The following is a 20,067-nucleotide window of genomic DNA, read 5'->3' as shown; positions in this document are numbered from 1 at the left end:
CTACACTGGGTGTGAATGTAAGAACAAGGATGGGTCTACACTGGGTGTGAATGTAAGAACAAGGATGAGTCTACACTGCGTGTGTATGTAAGAACAAGGATGAGTCTACACTGGGTGTGAATGTAAGAACAAGGATGGGTCTACACTGGGTGTGAATGTAAGAACAAGGATGAGTCTACACTGCGTGTGTATGTAAGAACAAGGATGGGTCTACACTGGGTGTGAATGTAAGAACAAGGATGAGTCTACACTGGGTGTGAATGTAAGAACAATAAACTCATACTGGGTGTGAATGTAAGAACAAGGATGCGTCTACACTGGGTGTGAATGTAAGAACAATAAACTCATACTGGGTGTGAATGTAAGAACAAGGATGAGTCTACACTGGGTGTGAATGTAAGAACAAGGATGAGTCTACACTGGGTGTGAATGTGAGAACAAGGATGAGTCTAACTGGGTGTGAATGTAAGAGCAAGGATGAGTCTTCACTGAGTGTGAATGTAAAAAAGGGCAGGAAACATGGAGAAATAATGAGAGCTGGTATGTGTGCTGGATTGTCTTAAGGACTTCTTGATAATTCATAGCCTGCCATCACCATCGTCCTGGATTAGGAATTAAATTATCCTCAACTTTGAAGGAACATTCGAAACAAAGGTTTAGAACTCACTTCCCATTGATCTCAGACAACATGCTACACTACATTGAAGAACATTAAAGCCTGTTTAAAACTTGCTTAGATTAGTTTGTCATTTTAGCTCTTGTGTTTATGTTTGTAATGTTATCACAGTGTCTTGAGCTTACATTTTGTATAATTAAACATTTACAAACGTCCAACAAACTTCTTGCTCAACGAATGAGTTTTTCTCATCTTTGAACATTTCGTTACAGGCTTACATTACGTGAAAACAGTATTTGAATACATTCAGAGCATGTTTTATAGCTACTATCAAGAATGTGTTTTTTTTAATAATACATTATTTTCTCATTTTGTTTTTATTTTATAGAGCAGTACTAGAACTTATTAAATCTATGACTTAATACATTTGACTACTGTAAATTTGCTCTCTGAATGCTAAGAAGTCCTAGCTTCAATGGTGCATAAGATCAGAAATGCCAAATATTGAATTTTATTTGAACAAATCACACAATACAAAAAAGGACAAAAAAAAACTTAATCCAACTCAAAACCAAATATCACAGCAATTAGTAAGCAGAAGTCAGGGTTGAGAATATCATTAGGTGAAAACTACTATTAGAGGCAAGAGATTTTGGGCGTTGTCTTCTAAACATCATACTATACTTCAGAGGCGCAGGTAATAATGAATTGATTCCTATCTGTTGTTTGAAAAAGGAAGAGAAAAAAATACACTTTCAATAGAACACTAGATTTCATTTGTTAATGTTAATATTACAAACAATGTTGAGAACACACTGGTTGATGTATTAACTTTGAAGTATCTTAAATGTAATTTATTTATTATCTTCTCATACATTCAATAGATATTGAATCACTTCTTATTGACTATGATCTTGCTTTCATATCTATCTCAAAACATGTAATTGCATATTCTACTAATTCCAATCTCAGCCCTGATCTGTAGTTATTTTATAAATGCAAAGTTGAAAAAAAAAACAACATATATGTAATATAAAATAAGTATAAGCATACAAATAATACACAAATTTTGCAAATGAAAAAAATGAACGCAATATTTTTTCAAGTAAATTTAAATACACTATTGAAAGCTAGCTATAAAATAAATAAATAATTACCTGGATATTAAAGGTACAATAGAACAAAAGGTGTTTGGTAACAAATTTATTCTTTTATTTTTTTTCTCAACATTTTAGTAACAATGTTTTGAAAGGTCTCCTTTGACTATAATGATTATGTGGACATCCATTATTTGAGAGTCTTATATTATTGTAGAACAAGGTTCAATAAGTTATAGGTAAAAAATATACAAGACATATAAAATCATTCACAGGTCTTTCTGTATCACAGTCTGAGAGTGGCTTAGAAACGAATATCTTCATACATTTCTTAATGTCAATATTATACCAACATTTTACCAAAACTTATACTGATAATACATCAATGTTACCAGTATGCCAAAATTATATAAACTCTTAGTACACCAGTACTATAAAAGCATTATAGTATTAGTGTATAACAAAACAGTGGTTTAAAGAACAATGATAATCTTTTAATCTTCATTTCTATTCATTCAAATATTTTTTTTTAATGTTATAGACTTATAATACTGTAAGACTATTATTAAAAATGTGTCTACTGTCTCTTAGTCAAGTGTTACAAAGATATAGTATGACCTGTGTTAGGATTAAACACTTGTGCCATATTCAATTAATAAGAAGGACCTATCAGAAAAAGGCTTTTCCCTAAGTTTCAAATCAAAAGTATTATCTCCATCTGGATATAAACCAATAATTTTGTGCTCTTTTAATTAACCACAAAATTTCATTATATTTCATTTCATATTCAGAATGTTATCAAAATATCTGCACAGCATAGAATAATAATAATTGACAGAATAGAATAATAATAATTGATATCTAAAATTGAAATCTAATTGGAATCTAAAATTTTATTTGTTTCAATAGAGTCCAAATAAATTAAATGGTATATAAAATCAAAAGAAAAATATCTTGATTACGATTATGTAAAAATTACTTTAAGAAAAATATTGATTATCAATTATCTAAAAATATTGAAAAATGTTATTATTTGTATATGTCTTCAGTGTTTCGAATTAAGAAATAAATTTCTGAATAGCTGCAAGAAATAATGATTGCATTTTAAGTTATTTACAAACTCTATTAAAAATTTTGAGACAGATATTGACTATTTACATGACATTTGTTCTGTTTTTCTAAAATCATATTTTTCATTGATATTTAGTCACACTTCATTTTATTGAACTTGATGGTTTGTTTTGATTGTACCAATTTATTTTGGAGAGCAATTTAACTCATAGAGCTCATCCAGGGCAGATGGTGTGAAAATGATAATAAGATGCAGAAGATCTTAATAAGATATAACTGTCAATGTAGGCTGTGCAAATACCTCTCTCCAGCCTAAGGATAAAAATAAGTGTTTAAAACTTGAAACAAAAATGTTGATTGATCTATGCTCAATTTTCTCTTGCAGTCAAAATATTGTTTTTGTAATGTAGAATATGCTAGAATCTGTAACCATAATAATCTAAATATGGACTACTCTGAACTTCTTTAAGGGCTTTCAATAAGGCATATGATCTCCTGGATTTTCTTAGGTAAAGTTTATAAAACTTGTATTTTTGTTTTTCAGATGCATTCTGTTTCTTCATTTCTAAGTTTTTCTTCTTCAGCCATCTAGGAACAAACATGAAGAATGTAAAACATTATACAACAAAAGTAGACAAAGAATTATTGTCCAAGAGTCAATAAAGTAACTTAAGTAAAAAAATTAACAAAAAACCCCCCCAAAAAACATGACATATCTACTAAAGTTAAAAGAAAAGAACTACAATATTTTATGTGAACAAGTACTGTAAGGGTAAGTAGATTAAGATATCTACATAATTTACTAGCTGGATATAACCCGAGACCTGTAGGCCTACATTTGTTTTTTTTCTGATCTAGTGGATTGGATTTAGATTTATGTCAAACATGGCGAGTGTTCCTTTAACATTTGCCATCAAAATAAAAGTAGAGTGTGAAAATGGGTTTATCAGTTTAGCCGACATATTGATATCTAATGTAAATTGCTGTGATTTACTGGATTTGTTAGAAAGTTTCATTCTTTAATAGAAATTAATTAAGGAATTTTTCAATGTTTATGGTCTTCCAGTTGTGGGAGGGACATTAAACATACACTACAGTCTCTGCCATGATCTAAAGAACATTTATGCCAAGTTTTATCAAGATTGGGCATGCATACATACATACTTCTTATGTTCTTCTTTATGTATTAGATTATGACCTGTAAAAGTTTGTTTAGAGGAAAGAAGCTGATGATGCAACAATGCTAGAAGACTGACATAAGGTTCTGTTTGCAAACATGCTAGAATGGAAATTGGCACAAGTGAGGGCACTGCTTCACAGCCTTAAATTGGTGCCTGGGTGGAAACAGTCATTAGAGGAGACAGGCCAACAAGGACACAAAACAAAACCCTCATTGGGGTGCCATCGCAGTGTCAAGGAGACAAGAGAGCCCCAACAACTCTTCCACACCCTATTCATCTGGGGGTGGGGGTCATTTTATGTCAGACATCCACACTGCTGATGTAGTACAGAGAAAGAATAAGGAGAGGTGTGCTTGGCCTTCAGACTTGCCATTAGTCCGAGAACCTTAGGATACAAGTCAACAGTAATATACTGTTGATGAATTCATCATTTAATCTGTGGCATTTAATGTCTCAAGAGAATCCTTTTCCTTTGCAACTTGTCCCAAAATTAAAAATGCCAGTCTTCACCAGGATTCAAACCCAGGACCCCCGGTTCAGAGGCCAAGAGCTTTACCGCTCAGCCACTACACCTCCTTTATCTTATATGGTCTGTCTCTTAGGATGTAAACCTATTGATATTTTGTTAACAAAGTTACTTCTATGTTCTAGCCAAAATACAGGTGTAGTATAAAACTTACTCTCTGTATGCCTTATCACAGTCCTCTGGAGTGTGGATGATAATGTCTTCATTGCGTTCCTGCTGCTGTCTTCTTCTCAGCAACTTCTCTTTCTTTCCCTGTGAACGCTTTTCTTTAAGCCAGCTCTGGTAGGCTGCGGCAGCTGCCTCTTTCTGAAGAACAAAGTAAGAGCCATTGAATAAAACTTGTATCTTACACTTAGCTTGTTTTCAAGAAGTAAACTGTAAGTCAGAAATCAAATGTATGTTATTTAACATTAATAACAATATTCCATTAAAAAAATAAATTGTACAGTAGCCTGTAAAAAAATATTTCATTGCTTGTTTCATATGCAAAGGTTCAATTAATGGTTGAAACGATTTAAAATATTACATTTCTACATAATAGACAGTCAATTACAAGTTAGATCACTAGCTTATGTCCTCAGTCTCACAACATATAAAACAATGGAATACTAAATGATTTAAGTAATGTTAAATAAATATAGCAATATAATACAATATCCTAATAATACATATACTATAATTGCAGTAAATAATTGGGTATAATATCCCCTTAAATAAAAATCTATAGATTATAAAACATTATTATAATGCAAAGGTTTAAAAAAAAAAAAAAAAAAAAAAAACTTTTTTTCAGATTAATAAAGCAAAGATGAATTTTGTTGTGTATTTATTGAAAAAAAAAAAGAATGAGCATAGCATGCATGCAGTTATACTATTAAAATTGTTGGTAGTTACCAGCTGACACAAGGCATAATTAAATTGAATCATATATTAAAATGATTTGAGTTAATCCATCTGTAAGCAGTAACATCAGGAATATAAAACAACGAAAAACTATTTTAAAAAAGAAGAGCATAAAAATCTGACAAAAATAACAAAAGTAGCTGAGTGCAGGAGACATTTGGGACATTGGGGACAAGGACATTAAAACTAAATCCCTTGTTTGATAATATATTCATATGAACTTTAACTCTTACAGTACGATGTTAGGATATTTAATTGATAGCAGCAAGTGTTAGTATTGTAAAGAGTAAATAATTTGTTTTTTTCAACCTTTTTTTCCATGTATTTTTGTTTTTCCACAATATTTTTCTGGTGTTCAAGGCCACCACTTTTAGCAATTCTTTGTTCAAACAAGACAGTATCTTTGTTCAACAGCATAAAATGAATGAATTAGCTTATAAATTAGTTTCCACAAACAAACCTTTTTCTGTCTGGAAATACGAGCAATTAGATTTTATTTGGACTTTGTTTGTTGTAGATGAGAAATGAAGATTATTATGCCACAGCCTAAACAATCAGCAGGGCAACAGCAGACAGGATTTTAACTCATGTCCATTGTGCATCTTAATAACATTTATAAACTAAAGAATCCTTAAATCTTATGGCTAGTTTGCTGTCTTCAGCTTAAAAAAATATATTTAACAATGAGGAATGAAACCTTTTCTTTTGAGCAAAGCAGATATCAGTAGATAATCCTATCAATGCAAAAAGTTGATTAGATTTTGTATCTGGACAATATTAAAAGCAACTTTGTAACAAAATTACAATAAGAGTAAAAGCAAACAGAATAATGACAATAATAAGATGTAAGGTTAGCTGAAATAAGAATAGCAAAGAGCATTCAATGTCATGCCACATTACTATGTTGTACAATCTGTACTTAATGAATAAAAATTGTAGGAAAAATACTATGAACTTTGACCAAAAAAAAAGACTATATTTAAAGCTAAATAAAAAAAAATCTATTAAGAAAAAACTTCTACAAATAGATAAGAAACAACACCACCTAAGTAATAGAAGCAGGAAAAAGCAATTATTCAGGGAGTCAAGTATTGAATGATCAAATATTTAATTGAATTTTAATTGTGAAGTAGAATATTATTTTTAGTAGCAGAAGAAGCAACTTGTGGCTCTCCTTTTGAAAGTTCTATTCTCAAAAGAATGGATATGAATCTTTTTTTTTTTTTATGAATTTGGTTTACAGAATCTTTTGACCCAAACCTTTAGCAAGTCAGCAGGAAATGTAATAATATGTGAGCATTGATGTTACTTTCAATGATATATTTCAACATTAAAAATGTATAATCTCTATATTAGTGTGATCTCAGTGTAAATTGTGAGAATATGAATTTTTCATCAGCAAGCAATAATTGTAATTGTTTTTGTTTCTGTACAGACTGTGCTCATTTGAACAGGTACCAAACATAATGAGGAAACACATGGCATCTGCGCGCTTCAATTCTCACAAGTGTTAATAAATTAAAAGTAATAATCTTTCCAAAGCTACCATAAACGTCTCGGGGCATGGCGCAGAGTGGTAAAACTTTAGCTTCAGAATCAAGGTGTCACAAGTTTAATTCCTGGAGAAGATTGGTCTTTTGAAATTCAGGATGTTTAAGGATGCCACTGAGTCAAACCAACTCTGATGGGGAAGTAAAGGAAGTTGGTCGTTATGCTGGCCACATGAGACCCTTGTTAACTGTTGGCCATAGAAGCAGATGAGCTTTACATCATCTGCCCTCATGTATTGCAACATCAGATATAGTTCCTTTTCTACCTATCATGAAATTCTACAAACATAAAAATATAAATTTAGAAAAATTAAAACTATAACATTGATGTCTAACAAGAAGATACTATGTAGACTATGAATGAAACTGTACAATAGCGCATTCATAAACTGAATTCTATCCAAATAAAAACAGGAGAAAAAAGCATAGTCAAGTTCTGTTTTCAACTGTTTTTCACATTCTAAAATTTTCAATAGACCCCAGCCAAAAGTAATTTAAAAAAAAATTAATTAGCATTAAAAGGTACTACATGTGCGACTAAGCTTTGTGCAGACTACTAGTAATTGTACTAGGCAATTGCATGTGGTCAGAAGAAGGTATTAGATTTCATAATCATTATGGGAAAAAAAAAAAAAGACAACTAAAGCCCATTAAATAAATTTCTTAGTGTTACAATACCGAGGACTGCTGGTACAAATAAGGGTAGATCACTTCAAATGAAAGAATACTTTCACTTAGGCTGGTCTCTGATTCCTCCCCTTTTGCCATCTAGTTATTTTTTTTTAAATCATGGAATAAGAAAAAGTTAATTCAAATTGTTGTTAGTTTAAAATTGAGTTTCACAGGAATGTAGTTTTCAATAATTAAAGAAGGAGTAGAATATGAAAGGAAAATATATGAAGAAATAAGTGAAAGATATAGCGGTTTTGTTTTGTTTTTCTTCACAATATATTATAAATTTGTATAAATACATAAACCATCAACAATTTCATATTTTATTATTTCAGTTAATTCTGAAACACATTTTTAAGCAGTGTCATTAAACATTACATCATGTAGTGATGTCCACTAAATGACAAAAACATTAACATGAAAAACATAAAATTAAAAATAATTAATTACCAATAGTTAATAACTAATTGGTTAATTTTTTTATATTGATTCCTGTGTTGTCAGGCAAAAGAAATAATTGCACAAAATTTCAACTTGATCTGAGATTGGGAAATAAACGTGTACCAGAGTGAGTTGATATAAGCTTTGTGATATGATATTTTGGGTTATGGGCACATGGACACAATTGATGTCATGTTGTGCCCATAAACCCTCAAGGGTTACTCCCCCTTTAAGAGCTAAATGTTATGTCTGTAAATCATACAATGTTAAAATATAAAATATAGAGCTTTGACATCATCTGAAACCCCTTGTTTTAATTTGATTAACAAAATATCATTTTTTTTTGCAAGCCAATTTGTTATAAGTTAATGTGCAATCTAATATTCAAGAATTATTGTACAAAGAATGAAATAAGAGTGACAGTGGTAGAGTATACCAGAGGGAAATTTAGAATCTTTTTTTTTAAACTTATTTCAAAACGTTTTGCCCCATCACTCTTGCTTTCACTGGATAGGATTTATACTTGTAATAATGACTTAAGTCTCTGCATGGCTCAAGAGTTTGGACATGCAAGCAAGAAGTAAAGGAAAGATCACTCTTTTATTTCACTGGTAAAGCACTCAAATGTTTAAACAGAATTGTTATTTCAAACTGCGGAAACTATAAAACCAATTTGTTAGCATCAAACTTCAATATTAATAGCTAGTCTCTTGACAGTTAGAAAGTGACTAAACAATCTTTTAGATTTAAAAATAAAAAAAAAGAAATAAATTAAGAAAACTGTGAGCAACCTCTAGAACAAAAAAATGTAACAAAATTGTGTAACTTACGTTATCATCCTTCTTCTCATGTTTCTTCTTTCTATTTTCTTCCTCCTCTTCCTCCTTCTTTTTTATCCAAGCATCGTAGGCGCTCATGTTCTCTTTTTGTTTTTCTTCTTCCTCTTCCTTTCTCCTCTTTTCTTTTTCATGCCTCTCTTCTTCTAATCTCTTAGCTTCTTTTTTGACCTGCTCTTTCTGTTCCTTGGACAATGCATAAGGTGAATTATAATCACTATTACTAAAGTTCTGAGCTGCTGACTTTGGCCTTGTAGACTGTACGGTTTTCCTTCTTGTTGTAGGGGCTGCTGTATTAGGACGAGGTCTGCTAGGGGGCTTAGGGACCACAGCTGTGCTGCTGGAGTGGTCATGGCTCATTGCTTTTGCATCCCTAGATTTCTTATTAGAGTCTGAATGATGCTCCCTAGCATTTTTATCATCTTCATTCTTATTTGGTTTAGCATACAGTTCATATTCTGCAGGGGTCAACTCTTTAGAGCTGAGAACTGTAAAATTTCCATCTCGTTCTACCACATATTGGTCGGCAGTGGGTGCTTTAGCAGTCTCCTCTTTTGTTACATGGTCTTTCTGATCTTCTGTGTCTGGAGATGGCAGGGGTTTATCTCCCCTGGCACTGTTTGGCTGAGACTCTTCATCATCACTCAAGTAGGATGGGGGAGGAGCTACTAGGTCAACAATCTCAGGCTTGAATCCCACTCTGGTTTCACGTTGACCCTCATCGGGTATTGGATCATTTGCCAACTCAGCATTCAATATTAATAGTCTACCTTTCACATTATATTCAGGAGGATCTTCATCTAAACTCAAAATCAACCAAAAATATTTCAATAGTTACTTTTTTTTTCTATAATAATATAAGTACATAAAAAAGATATTTTTTGATTAAAAAAAAAAGCAAACCAAAGACTGTATTTTTTTTTTTTGTAATGGATTAAGCAGTTAATTATTTAATTAATTAAAAGTAACTCAACAAACAACAAATTAAGACTCAACACATTAAGCTATTTAGAAAAGCTTGGTAAAAATTAACTATTTGTACAAACTACACAATTTAAAACAAAAACAAGTTGGACAAAAAAAAATAATGTTAAATGTTATAAATAAGTTATAATGCAAAATCAAAATTAAAACTGTCCCAAATAAAAATGATTTTAAACTCTTCAATAACAAGATAAAATCTTAATGCCCCTACTTGTTTCTTGGTAAACAGACTGATAAATTATGTTTAACGAAAGAAAATTTACCAATTATATCACCCTCCTCATGTTTTTGGACCATCAGCTCCATCATGGCTCGTTTCTGGTCTTCTGTGAAGCTATACTCTCCCTCTGGCTCACTGTCATTGTCAGATGGCTCATAGGATCCATCAGTGCTTTTAACTTTGACTTTTGCTCTGCTCCCTGAGATGTCCTCTGGTGGATTTTGGTTGTCAGGTTTCTCCTTTAACTCAGGGCTATTTCCATATTTCTGAGTAGGATTTGAATTGTGGTCCTCTGAATCACTGTCAACTTTATCATCAAGATCAACTTTTGTTTTGGTTTTAGTCTTGCTTCTTGTATCAGAAATCTCTGAGCTACCTACCGATGAGGTCACAATGTCCTGGTCATCATCTGATAGGCTTGGCTTAAAGAAAATAAAAATGTTATATCTTTTTATTTTGATTAATACTAAAGACAATGTATAACAAAAATTAAAAGACCAATTAAATAATAATTTTTTTTTTCATTTTTTATGTGTACTAAAAGTATATAAATATTTTGTTTTTTCTTAAGACTATGGATCTTTTCTTAGAAATGAGATGAAAGCTTGGGCATTAGCTATGGTCAGAATGATGTTGCCTACACAACAGTTCCCCCCTCTGCATGCAGCTGATGTGTATTAAAGGAATGGCAGGTCCAGATAGTTTGGGATCAGTGGAGTCACAGGTTCTGCCAGGGTGTGACACTTTATGCTGCAAGCTGTCTAAGGGTCACTGGCTCCTGATTTTTCCTTAGGTGAGACTTCCAAAACCATTTCCATGTTTGGGTATATCCACAAGGTAGCAGAAGTTTGGATTCAGAGTTTTCCTTCTTCTTGGTGGGTAGCCAGCCAAGGCTAATGAGCCTCAGCTGCCTGAAGTCTACTGGTTTAGGTGCCATTTGCTCACTTTTCCACTCTTCTGTCAATGATAACATTTCTGCCAGTCCCAATATCTAAGTCACATGAAGGCTTGGAGCTGGACTGGTTGTCGCAAACTTAATTAGATGTATGAGAAAAAAATTGAAAACTTTTATAGGCAGTATCCATTACCACTTCCAGGACATTAAATAAAGTGAAGTTTATGAATGTCAAGAGACCATTGCAAAATCAACCCTCCCTACTGCCCTCCAGAAATGCAAGACAAGATACCCATTGGTAGTAGTGGAATCACACATGTTAGTCACCTGACACACAACATTCTCTATAAAGTATGCACATTTACATTAAGATAGAATGGAAAACAGTTATGATGGTGTCATGATGCTAGCACTCTCTGCCACATGCAAGAATAACAAGTTCAATATAAAAATACATACAAAAAAACAACTTATATTGAGTGAAATTGTATGAGGTATTTCAAATCAATCATGTAACTAATTTTTAGTAGATCTAAAATAACAATGGAGGTGCGGTGGCTGAGCAGTAAAGCATTTGGCTTCTGTACCGAGGTCCTGGTTTCAAATCCTGGGATTTTTCAGGATCTTAAGCACCTCTGAGTCCACCCATCTCTAATGGGTACCTGACATTAGTTGGGGAAAAAAGCGGTTGGTTATTGTTCTGGCCACATGACACCCTTGTAAAAACGTGGGCCACAGAAAAAAAACTAATAAATTAGCGAGATTGGAAATATTTTAATTGTTCTTGCTTAGTGCAGCTTTCATGCTTATAGCACACACTCAGTGGACTAACCCCTTTTGTGGACCACTGTGCTGAAAAGCAATTTAAAAAAAAAATGTAGCTTGAGCCTGAATTTGAACTTAGCCTTCATGATGAAAGTCCAACATGTTTGCCACTGAGCTATTCAAGAACTTGTCAAATATATTTGGCAGTTAGTTTAAAACAGTTAACAAGTGACCTACACAAAGCTTATCTCCACTAAACTTAGTACATTTTATATATAAAACAAAATTTATTGATTATGGCTAATGGATTAACTAATAGGTTAATTTTGTTATTGATTCATGTGTTGTTATCGACAATGAATAAATGTGCACATTTCAACTTAATCTGAGAATGAGAAGTTGGAGAAATAACTTGTACAAGATTTTCACCAGGCAGACAAATGACTTGATGGTAAAAATCATTTCTTTCACCAGTCTCAAATCTATGACCTTTGAATAAGTGTCTCTAGCAATCTGAATATCATTCTCTCCTTAAAAATTTATACTTCATTAAAAAGTGAATGCTTTAAGCAACGTTGGCATCATATAGTATTTATAGTTCTTATAGAAGTTTATTTCAAAAGTGTTTTTACCTTATGTTGTAGTGGAATGTGTTCATGGTTTTCATCCTTTCTTTTCAAGTCTGTCTCAGGTTCATGACGGATATTTACTTTTGTTACATTATTATTGTTTTCCAAAGATTCTGATTCCATAGTTTTTCTGAAATAATTATTTTTAAGCGTTTGTAAAAGTCACAACAAAATTAATATAAAAAAACAACAACAACAATGTTTTTCGAAGGCTAATTCAATGATGCATGCTAGTATTTGTTTAAAAATAAACAGCAACTCTAGTTAAATAATAAACAGAATTTCATATTTTAGTACTCGACTATCACTTTCAAATGTCTATGAATTAAAGGCATGAAAAGTACAAATTAGATCACTAGAATATAAGGGAAATGCAAAAATAGCAAAAACAATTTATTTATAATTTGTTTCATTAGAAGAAAATACATTATACAAAGAGAAAGGGTTATCTAAAGAGAAAAATCTTTAATACCAATCAATAAGTAATAAACAGTAATGTAGGCCCACAAAACACATAAATAATAACAGGAAATGTTTGACAAGTCTAAGGGTTATTAAGCCATATTATAACTTCTCTATCAGATAGTAGCCTGTAAATATTATGCTCTACTTATATTCCTATGACAGAAACCAGGAACTAGAGCTACTTGATAAAAAACCTTGTTCTACCTAAACAAGAATTATTGATTACAAAAATCAATGCTTCAACAATAAAAGTATAGTATAAAACTGCTTATCAATGTCAATCAAAAATAAGCAAAATTATTTTTTTTTTTTGTAATTTTTATGTTTGATTTGGTTATAATATTAAAAAAAAAAAAACACTTCATAAACCATAATTTTTTATATTATCTTCTTTTTTTAAAAATTATTTTTGTATAGCACAACTGTACATATAGATGTTCCTTCAAAAAAGAAGATAATTACATGTCACTATAAAATGTCAAGTCAACAATCTACCAAATGAAATCTACAGCTTGCATGACTTCTAGAAGCGTACTCAACGTAAACAGTCTCTAACTCCCAGAAGGAATCAAAACACTGATATTCAATCCACTTAAATGAGTGAAGCTTGTAGCGAATCATTAATTCATCAATCTTCACAGTTCACTGCCATTTTGATCATCTGATGGGCCGCACTCTAACACTTCTGGAACTGTATAAATTATTGCAGGCCCTGTCACTGAGCAACAAATTGTTCAGCTCTACTCTAGCGACTGTGTCCACTGAAGTGTGTTTGGTATTGATTGGACAAAGATCACTCCCTAGTGGACTGGCAAGTGAGTGTCAACATTACTCTCATGCTGAGATCAATGAAACTAAGGAGTAACCATTGTTTTATTTCTAGTCTGCAGTGGCAATGTGTAAACAAAACATTGAAAGATAAGTTTAGACCTGTCTATATTTTATTCAGGCAAGATGGCATACATTAATGTCCTCTTTTATGCATTTTTAATCATTCTGACATTTTAAAAAATCTATAATTAAAATGTGAATATTTCAAAGTTTTCCTTTTAAAAATTATGTAGAAAAAAAAGTAATCAAAAATATTTTAGCTTTTAATTTTAAGAAAAAAGTTAAAGCAAAATAAAAAAATAAAAACACAAAAAAACTGAAAAATTACCAAATTAAAGTAGGCTTATTAAAGTAATGATCAACATTTGAATGAGAAACCTACAACTGCGTTTTAGAAACATCAATATGGCCTAGTCAATATTGTGTAGCTCCTAGCAGACACATTTAGATGTCAAAAGCTAATGGTGTTGTTTATTGCAAAGCAGATTTTTAACATCAACTACATACTACTTGTATAAAGGCAAAGTAAAATGTATGCATTCATATGTATTACCTTTTTAAAAAAACAAGATGAAAAAGGCAGTACAAGCTGCTAATGTTACCTGGTACAATGAGTATACCATTTCTAATCTAATTTTTCTATCATATCCATCATGTTTAAGATATATCAATAAGTGTAATTATTAGGATCTTATAAAAGCACGATCTTTTGTCTATAAATTCAGTGTACTGGTATGCTTGATGTGCAAATATGTATGTGTCACTTCTCAACCAATGTGAGAAATACAGATAGTGCCATACAATAACTCTGTGAGAGAGAGAGAGAAAGAGGGGTGGGGGAACAGAGAGAGAGAGAGAGAGAGGTGGGGGAACAGAGAGAGAGAGATTATTCACAAAATTTAAAAAAATTACTAAACATGAACAAGGTTCTCATTTTTTTTTTAAATTCCTAAGTCAGTTTAAAAATAGTAATGGTCTCAAATTCAAGGTCACTATTGTAAATGCCAATTAGGTGTAAGTTAGTGTGTAATGTTAAGATGTGATTTTGACAGACCCACATTAGCTGCATATGAATTTATGTCCCTTGATCATTTGCATATCTTTTTAATTGTTTGCTATATTAGCTATGTAGAATGACTAATAAGAACTTTTTACAAAGCCCTTCATATATACAACTAAATAAAAAGTTGTTGGTACATTTCCTTGAATCCCTTATAGCTCTTTAATTATCTGACTGATGTTCTTCATCTTTCTTTATCTTATACTTTTTAAACCCTGACACAGCTCTTTCCTTCTAAGGACTCTAGTATAATTTATTTTATAATATGTGATGTCTAAAAAAAATTGTTTCCAGCGAATGCTGCATAACATTTCTTACAAATATATTGATAAGTGACTGTCAAGGCAAACTAATCCAGTAGGAGAAACAAGAACTAAACACTGGAGAGCTAAAAATAAAAAAAGATATCTGATTAAGTGACATATCCTGACTAATGAGATAAGAGGATTCTTCTGAACTCAGTCAAAAGAAAGAAAAAGAATCAGCTTTAAGTAACCTAGTTATTTAGATCAATACTGAATTTCAGCAGAGTGAATCATTGTATCCATGGCAACCATCATGTTATCATCAATCTACTAGTTCATTTTGTACAGGCTTTTCAAATGATGCCAACACCTATTTGGATTATTCAATAACCTTTGATTCATATTTTGATTATCTGCCCATGTATTGTGATGGATAAAAACAGGTTAACAGGTTTTTAAAGGTTTTGTGATATTTTTTTTTTCTTAAACTGTATAAAAAAAATTTTTTGTTAATACAATATGATTTTCAATAATGTTATTATAAAGAAAAGAATAAATTTTAACTGTTTAACTTAACAGAATGTCATAAACAACATTATAAAATTTTTCTAATAAGAGTATTGGGATAAGAGTAAAGTTAATGCAGAGGTCAAAGGTCATTTGGGTATTTTCAATGTCGCTATGTCTTTTTTCCATTCTCAAAATACTTTCCATGTCCCTTTTCTATTCTCAAAATGTTTCCATGTCCCTTTTCTATTCTTAAAATGTTTCCATGTTTCTTTTCTATTCTCAAAATGTTTTCATTTCTCTTTTCTATTCTCAAAATGTTTTCATTTCTCTTTTCTATTCTCAAAATGTTTTCATTTCTCTTTTCTGTTCTCACAATGTCTCTTCATTTTTTGTGCTTCCATTTTTATCTCCCAAGATCTCTTTTATACAAAGCTTATATCAACTGCTTGGAAGCATTAGCTCTCGATCGCTCCTCATGGTGTAAAACTGTGAGTCTTGGAGTCTTGAGATTTGAAGCAAGAAGAGTGTTCAGGGTGAAAGATTGCCAAACTAACAAAAAGCTGAGAGAAGAAGCAGGCCTATTTGTAACTGACCAAACCTACCCATGCGGCCGGCTTTTTAAAGCGAGGATTGGACTTAACAGTCATCTTTGAGTTCATAGGATATGAGAAATGTGCTCATCTTTGATCACGAAGGTGGAGCTAAATATATATCAACTGTCTGGTAAAAAGTGTGTATAAGTTATTTCTCTCAAATCCATTCTTGGATCAAACTGAAACTTCACACAATTATTCATTAACATAGACAAGACATGAATCATTAAAACAAAAGTAACCAATAAGACAATTAATTACTGGTAATTCATTACTTTGGTAAAAAAACAAAACAATAACATCAACAAGAAAAACTTATACTTCAATATTCATGTTTGTTGGGTTTTGTCCCCTTAATCAATTGTTATCACTATTTCTCTCTCGCGCATTTTTCTATCAAGTTGATAGTTTAAAGAAATATTTATATTATTGTAATCAACAAAGCATGAATAAAAAATACTCAACTGTTTGATATTGAATAAGGGAAATAGCTTGTACATTATTGGTAGATATAGTTTTAAGGACTGAGTACTTCCCCTTTAGATAAGCATTATTAATAACAAATAAGTTACAAAAATCCATTAAACAAACACAAAAAAAAAACACTATTATTGAAGATATCTTTACAACTTAATTGATATAAGAAAAGTCACTACAAAAATAGATATTTAACAAGAGACAAAAAGTCTGCTGCCTTTGGCACAAGACAAAATGGTAAATCAAAGGCTGTTAATGTACAGCAAGTATTTCTCACATGAAGCAACTTTTTTTTCAGCAGTTCATCGAAGGAGTATTACAAAGTATATTTTATTATGCAGACTCATTATTGGGGAGGTTGTCAAAACACTTGACAATCTTGTGCTGCCTATGTAAGAGTTTGTGTACTTCAACCAGAGGATATCAAAGAATGAACACTAAAGATAAATTATATGCAATAAATAAACAAATGAGAAAAAATAAGATAATTAGGCAATTTAGGCTGATGACAACTGAAAGAAGGACAAGACACAAAAATTGAAAAAAATGTGACCTTTACTGGAAGAAACCAAATTTCTAGACAACTGATTTCTATATTTCTATCTTTAAATAGATAGTACCCGGTATGATAAATATTTCACAATAAAAATACACTAATAAAGCCTAAATTTTTTAAAACCACTCAAAAAATATTTCCAAATGCACCCAATGGAAGCAGAAGCAGAAATATTAATTTCTTAAGAGAAAAATGTATACAGTAGGCCTACTGAAAAAAAATTTGAAGGCATTCTGGTTTGAGCTGCAAATAAATGATTGTTAAACTATGCCAAAAGATTAGAGATTAAAAGATCGATAGGAAAGATAAAAGATAATCTTCAAATATCCTATTATTTAATGTAAGTACTAGGTCTACGAGTTTCTAATCAAATAGTTTCAAGTCAATTTTATTTCGTTTTTGTACGCATTCGTTGATGTGGCCCATGACACATGTATCAGAAATTAAAATGGCCCGCAGATCGAATTAGGTTGGGCATCACTATGTTAAGCAGTTCTGGTTGTTTGCTTTCGTACATTGCATAATGAGTGACTTTTGTTAGAGGACATTCCATTAGCATTTACAATCGTCATAACCAACACCACCATTCATTTCAAAAAAAGAGGTTTAGCTCTTTACAAGAGTATTTCCATTATTTCTCTAGCAAATTTTGTAATCAGGATATTTGGATCTAAATTAGGTCCACGATAATGTGAAATCAAGATTGAGAAAAAATTACAACTTAAATTTAAACAACAAAATAGTTTAATTAGTTATTAAGATCTAAGCAGATCTATTTAGATATAGATTGAGATTCTGACTATTTTTAGTAGATTAATTAATTCACAGGAAAGTTAATTAATATTGGCAAATGAAAATGCAATACAATGGACTGATATACTAAAATTTGCCAAAGACAATCTCGTCAGGTCTAACAGTTTTACTTTTGCACGAGTCAAAAATTACCTTATTGTGACCATTCTCTTGTTAAATGTCTAGTTTTGTAGTGACTTTTCTTATATTAATGGTATCTATAGTAGCCTATATCTAGATCTATTCTAATAGAATAAGTTTGTTTTGTTTTTCTTCAGAGTCAAGTGGTGTTGTTATTTATATCTCACACTTTAATTACTATGATGCTTAGGCTTAATTTCTGTATGTTTTTATTGGGAACTAGAGTCTATATTAAAAATAATTATATACTAGTAACTAGATCTAATTTATAATATCTTTGACGATCTATTTAATCTATACTTCTATACTATACTGAGTATACTGACTTATATACCTATACTAGTATACTTAAGTATACTTATAATTATATATAAGTTATATACTTCGGACTCGAAGACCAACATAATTATTATATTATTACAATAAATTATTATTATAAATGTTATAATTATTATTAATCATTAGTCAGATTAGATCTATAAATCTATACTATATAAAAAAAAATATTAATATTGATCTAGATCTAATTTTATTTTATTAAATAGAATAGATCTAGATCATTAAATTATGTCAATTATGGCTATGGACCTAATAGATGATTAGACTTAGTCTTAGAGTCAAATAGATCTAGATCTAGATGTAGACCTAGAGTAACTAGTAAGATTGTAGTGTGTGTAAGTGTAGAGTCATTACTTAATTTACTAGACTAGATGGTAGATAGACTCTAGTGTTATAATAATAAGAATAGTAAAAAAATTAAAATAGACTAGTTATATTATACATATACCATACTAATAGTATATATATAATAATAAGAATAGTAAAAAAATTAAAATAGACTAGTTATATTATAGTTTATTATACATATACCATACTATGGCAATTAATAGTATATATATATATATATATATATATATATATATATATATGTATATATATATATATAAGTCTAGTAACTAAAGTTGAAGTACTCTTACTAAAGTTAAAGTTAATTAAAATTAACTTAATTAAGTTAATTTTATTTTTAAATTTTAAAGTAGTAAGTAAGTAGGCCTAGTATTTTTTTTTAAATTGTCTAATGAAAGTTTGATATAATACTGATCAAGGTATGTACTAATGTTGGATGTAAGTTAATTTATTTTTAAATTACCTGGTTGCTCTAATTTTCTAGATCTAGATCTAATTGGTAGAGCTTTTATCCGATGATGATGAACATTGTGATTGTTTTTCACGACATTCTTTGTTGTCAAGGCCTTATCAACAGCATGGCCAGATTTTTATCACATAGATTTATAATTTCTGTGGCAGTTTTAGTTCTGTCAACCAAAAAGTATCAACAGTTTTTATAGATGTAATCAACCGGTTCTGAAATATTTGTATTGATTTATTCAAGTGAATTGTGATTAGCGTGCCAAAAAAAGTCCAGAACTCGTACCTTAGCTCTTTTAGGGAGAAAAATAGGCCTACATCATGGAATTGATAACTTTAGTGAATGCATTTTTTTTTGAGGTAGAGTCTACCTGTGCAATCACTGTATGATTAGAACACGATTTCCTTTTTCTTACTTCTCGTTGGCAACTTACACGGCACTTGGATAGTTTCATTTTCCTGAGTATTTATTTTTAAAGATAAGTGGAGCTAGAACAAGAAAAACATATTTTAAAAAATACTTAAATAATAAATTAAAAATAGATTATAGGCTTCGAAGTGTAGGCTAACTGTAGGGCCGGATTTAAGTAGGCCTATGTGGAGGCCCCTCTACATGTCACTTTTCGAAAACTTTAATAAAGATGCACTTATGAATTAACATGCTTCTATCTAAAAGCATGATTTATTTTAGAAGAAATAAAGAAAGAGCTTCTGAATTCAATCTCAATTTACTTTGTTAAAAAAATATTTAATATGCATATTTTTGTTTTTGAAAAAGTGTAAATGTTTGAGTTTGTGGAGTGTAAGGCCTTAGACTTTTATAGGCCTATATACTACTATAATATATAAGTCTATGAGTAAG

General features: G+C 30.8%; 1 protein-coding gene across 2 annotated transcripts; it reads right to left on the bottom strand.

Moving 5' to 3' along the window:
- Positions 1–839: 839 nt before the first annotated feature.
- Positions 840–19,368, bottom strand: LOC106065365 (coiled-coil domain-containing protein 181-like). Of its 2 annotated transcripts, XM_013224154.2 has the most exons (7): positions 19,207–19,368; positions 12,390–12,516; positions 10,141–10,519; positions 8,888–9,693; positions 7,623–7,712; positions 4,646–4,797; positions 840–3,372 (listed from the first exon to the last, which is right to left on the bottom strand). In XM_013224154.2, exons 2-7 carry the CDS (start codon positions 12,507–12,509, stop codon positions 3,201–3,203), a joined length of 1,719 nt encoding a protein of 572 aa, XP_013079608.2. In that variant the 5' UTR covers positions 12,510–12,516; positions 19,207–19,368; the 3' UTR covers positions 840–3,200. The 2 variants fall into 2 exon arrangements, with proteins under 2 accessions (XP_013079608.2, XP_055888227.1); XM_056032252.1 differs by lacking the exon at positions 7,623–7,712 and having other exon boundaries at positions 19,207–19,367.
- Between the last annotated feature and the right edge of the window lie 699 nt (positions 19,369–20,067).

The sequence above is a fragment of the Biomphalaria glabrata genome, chromosome 6 (genome assembly GCF_947242115.1).
Source record: "Biomphalaria glabrata chromosome 6, xgBioGlab47.1, whole genome shotgun sequence".
NCBI lineage: Eukaryota > Metazoa > Mollusca > Gastropoda > Planorbidae > Biomphalaria > Biomphalaria glabrata.
This window is presented reverse-complemented; position numbering and strand designations above follow the sequence as displayed.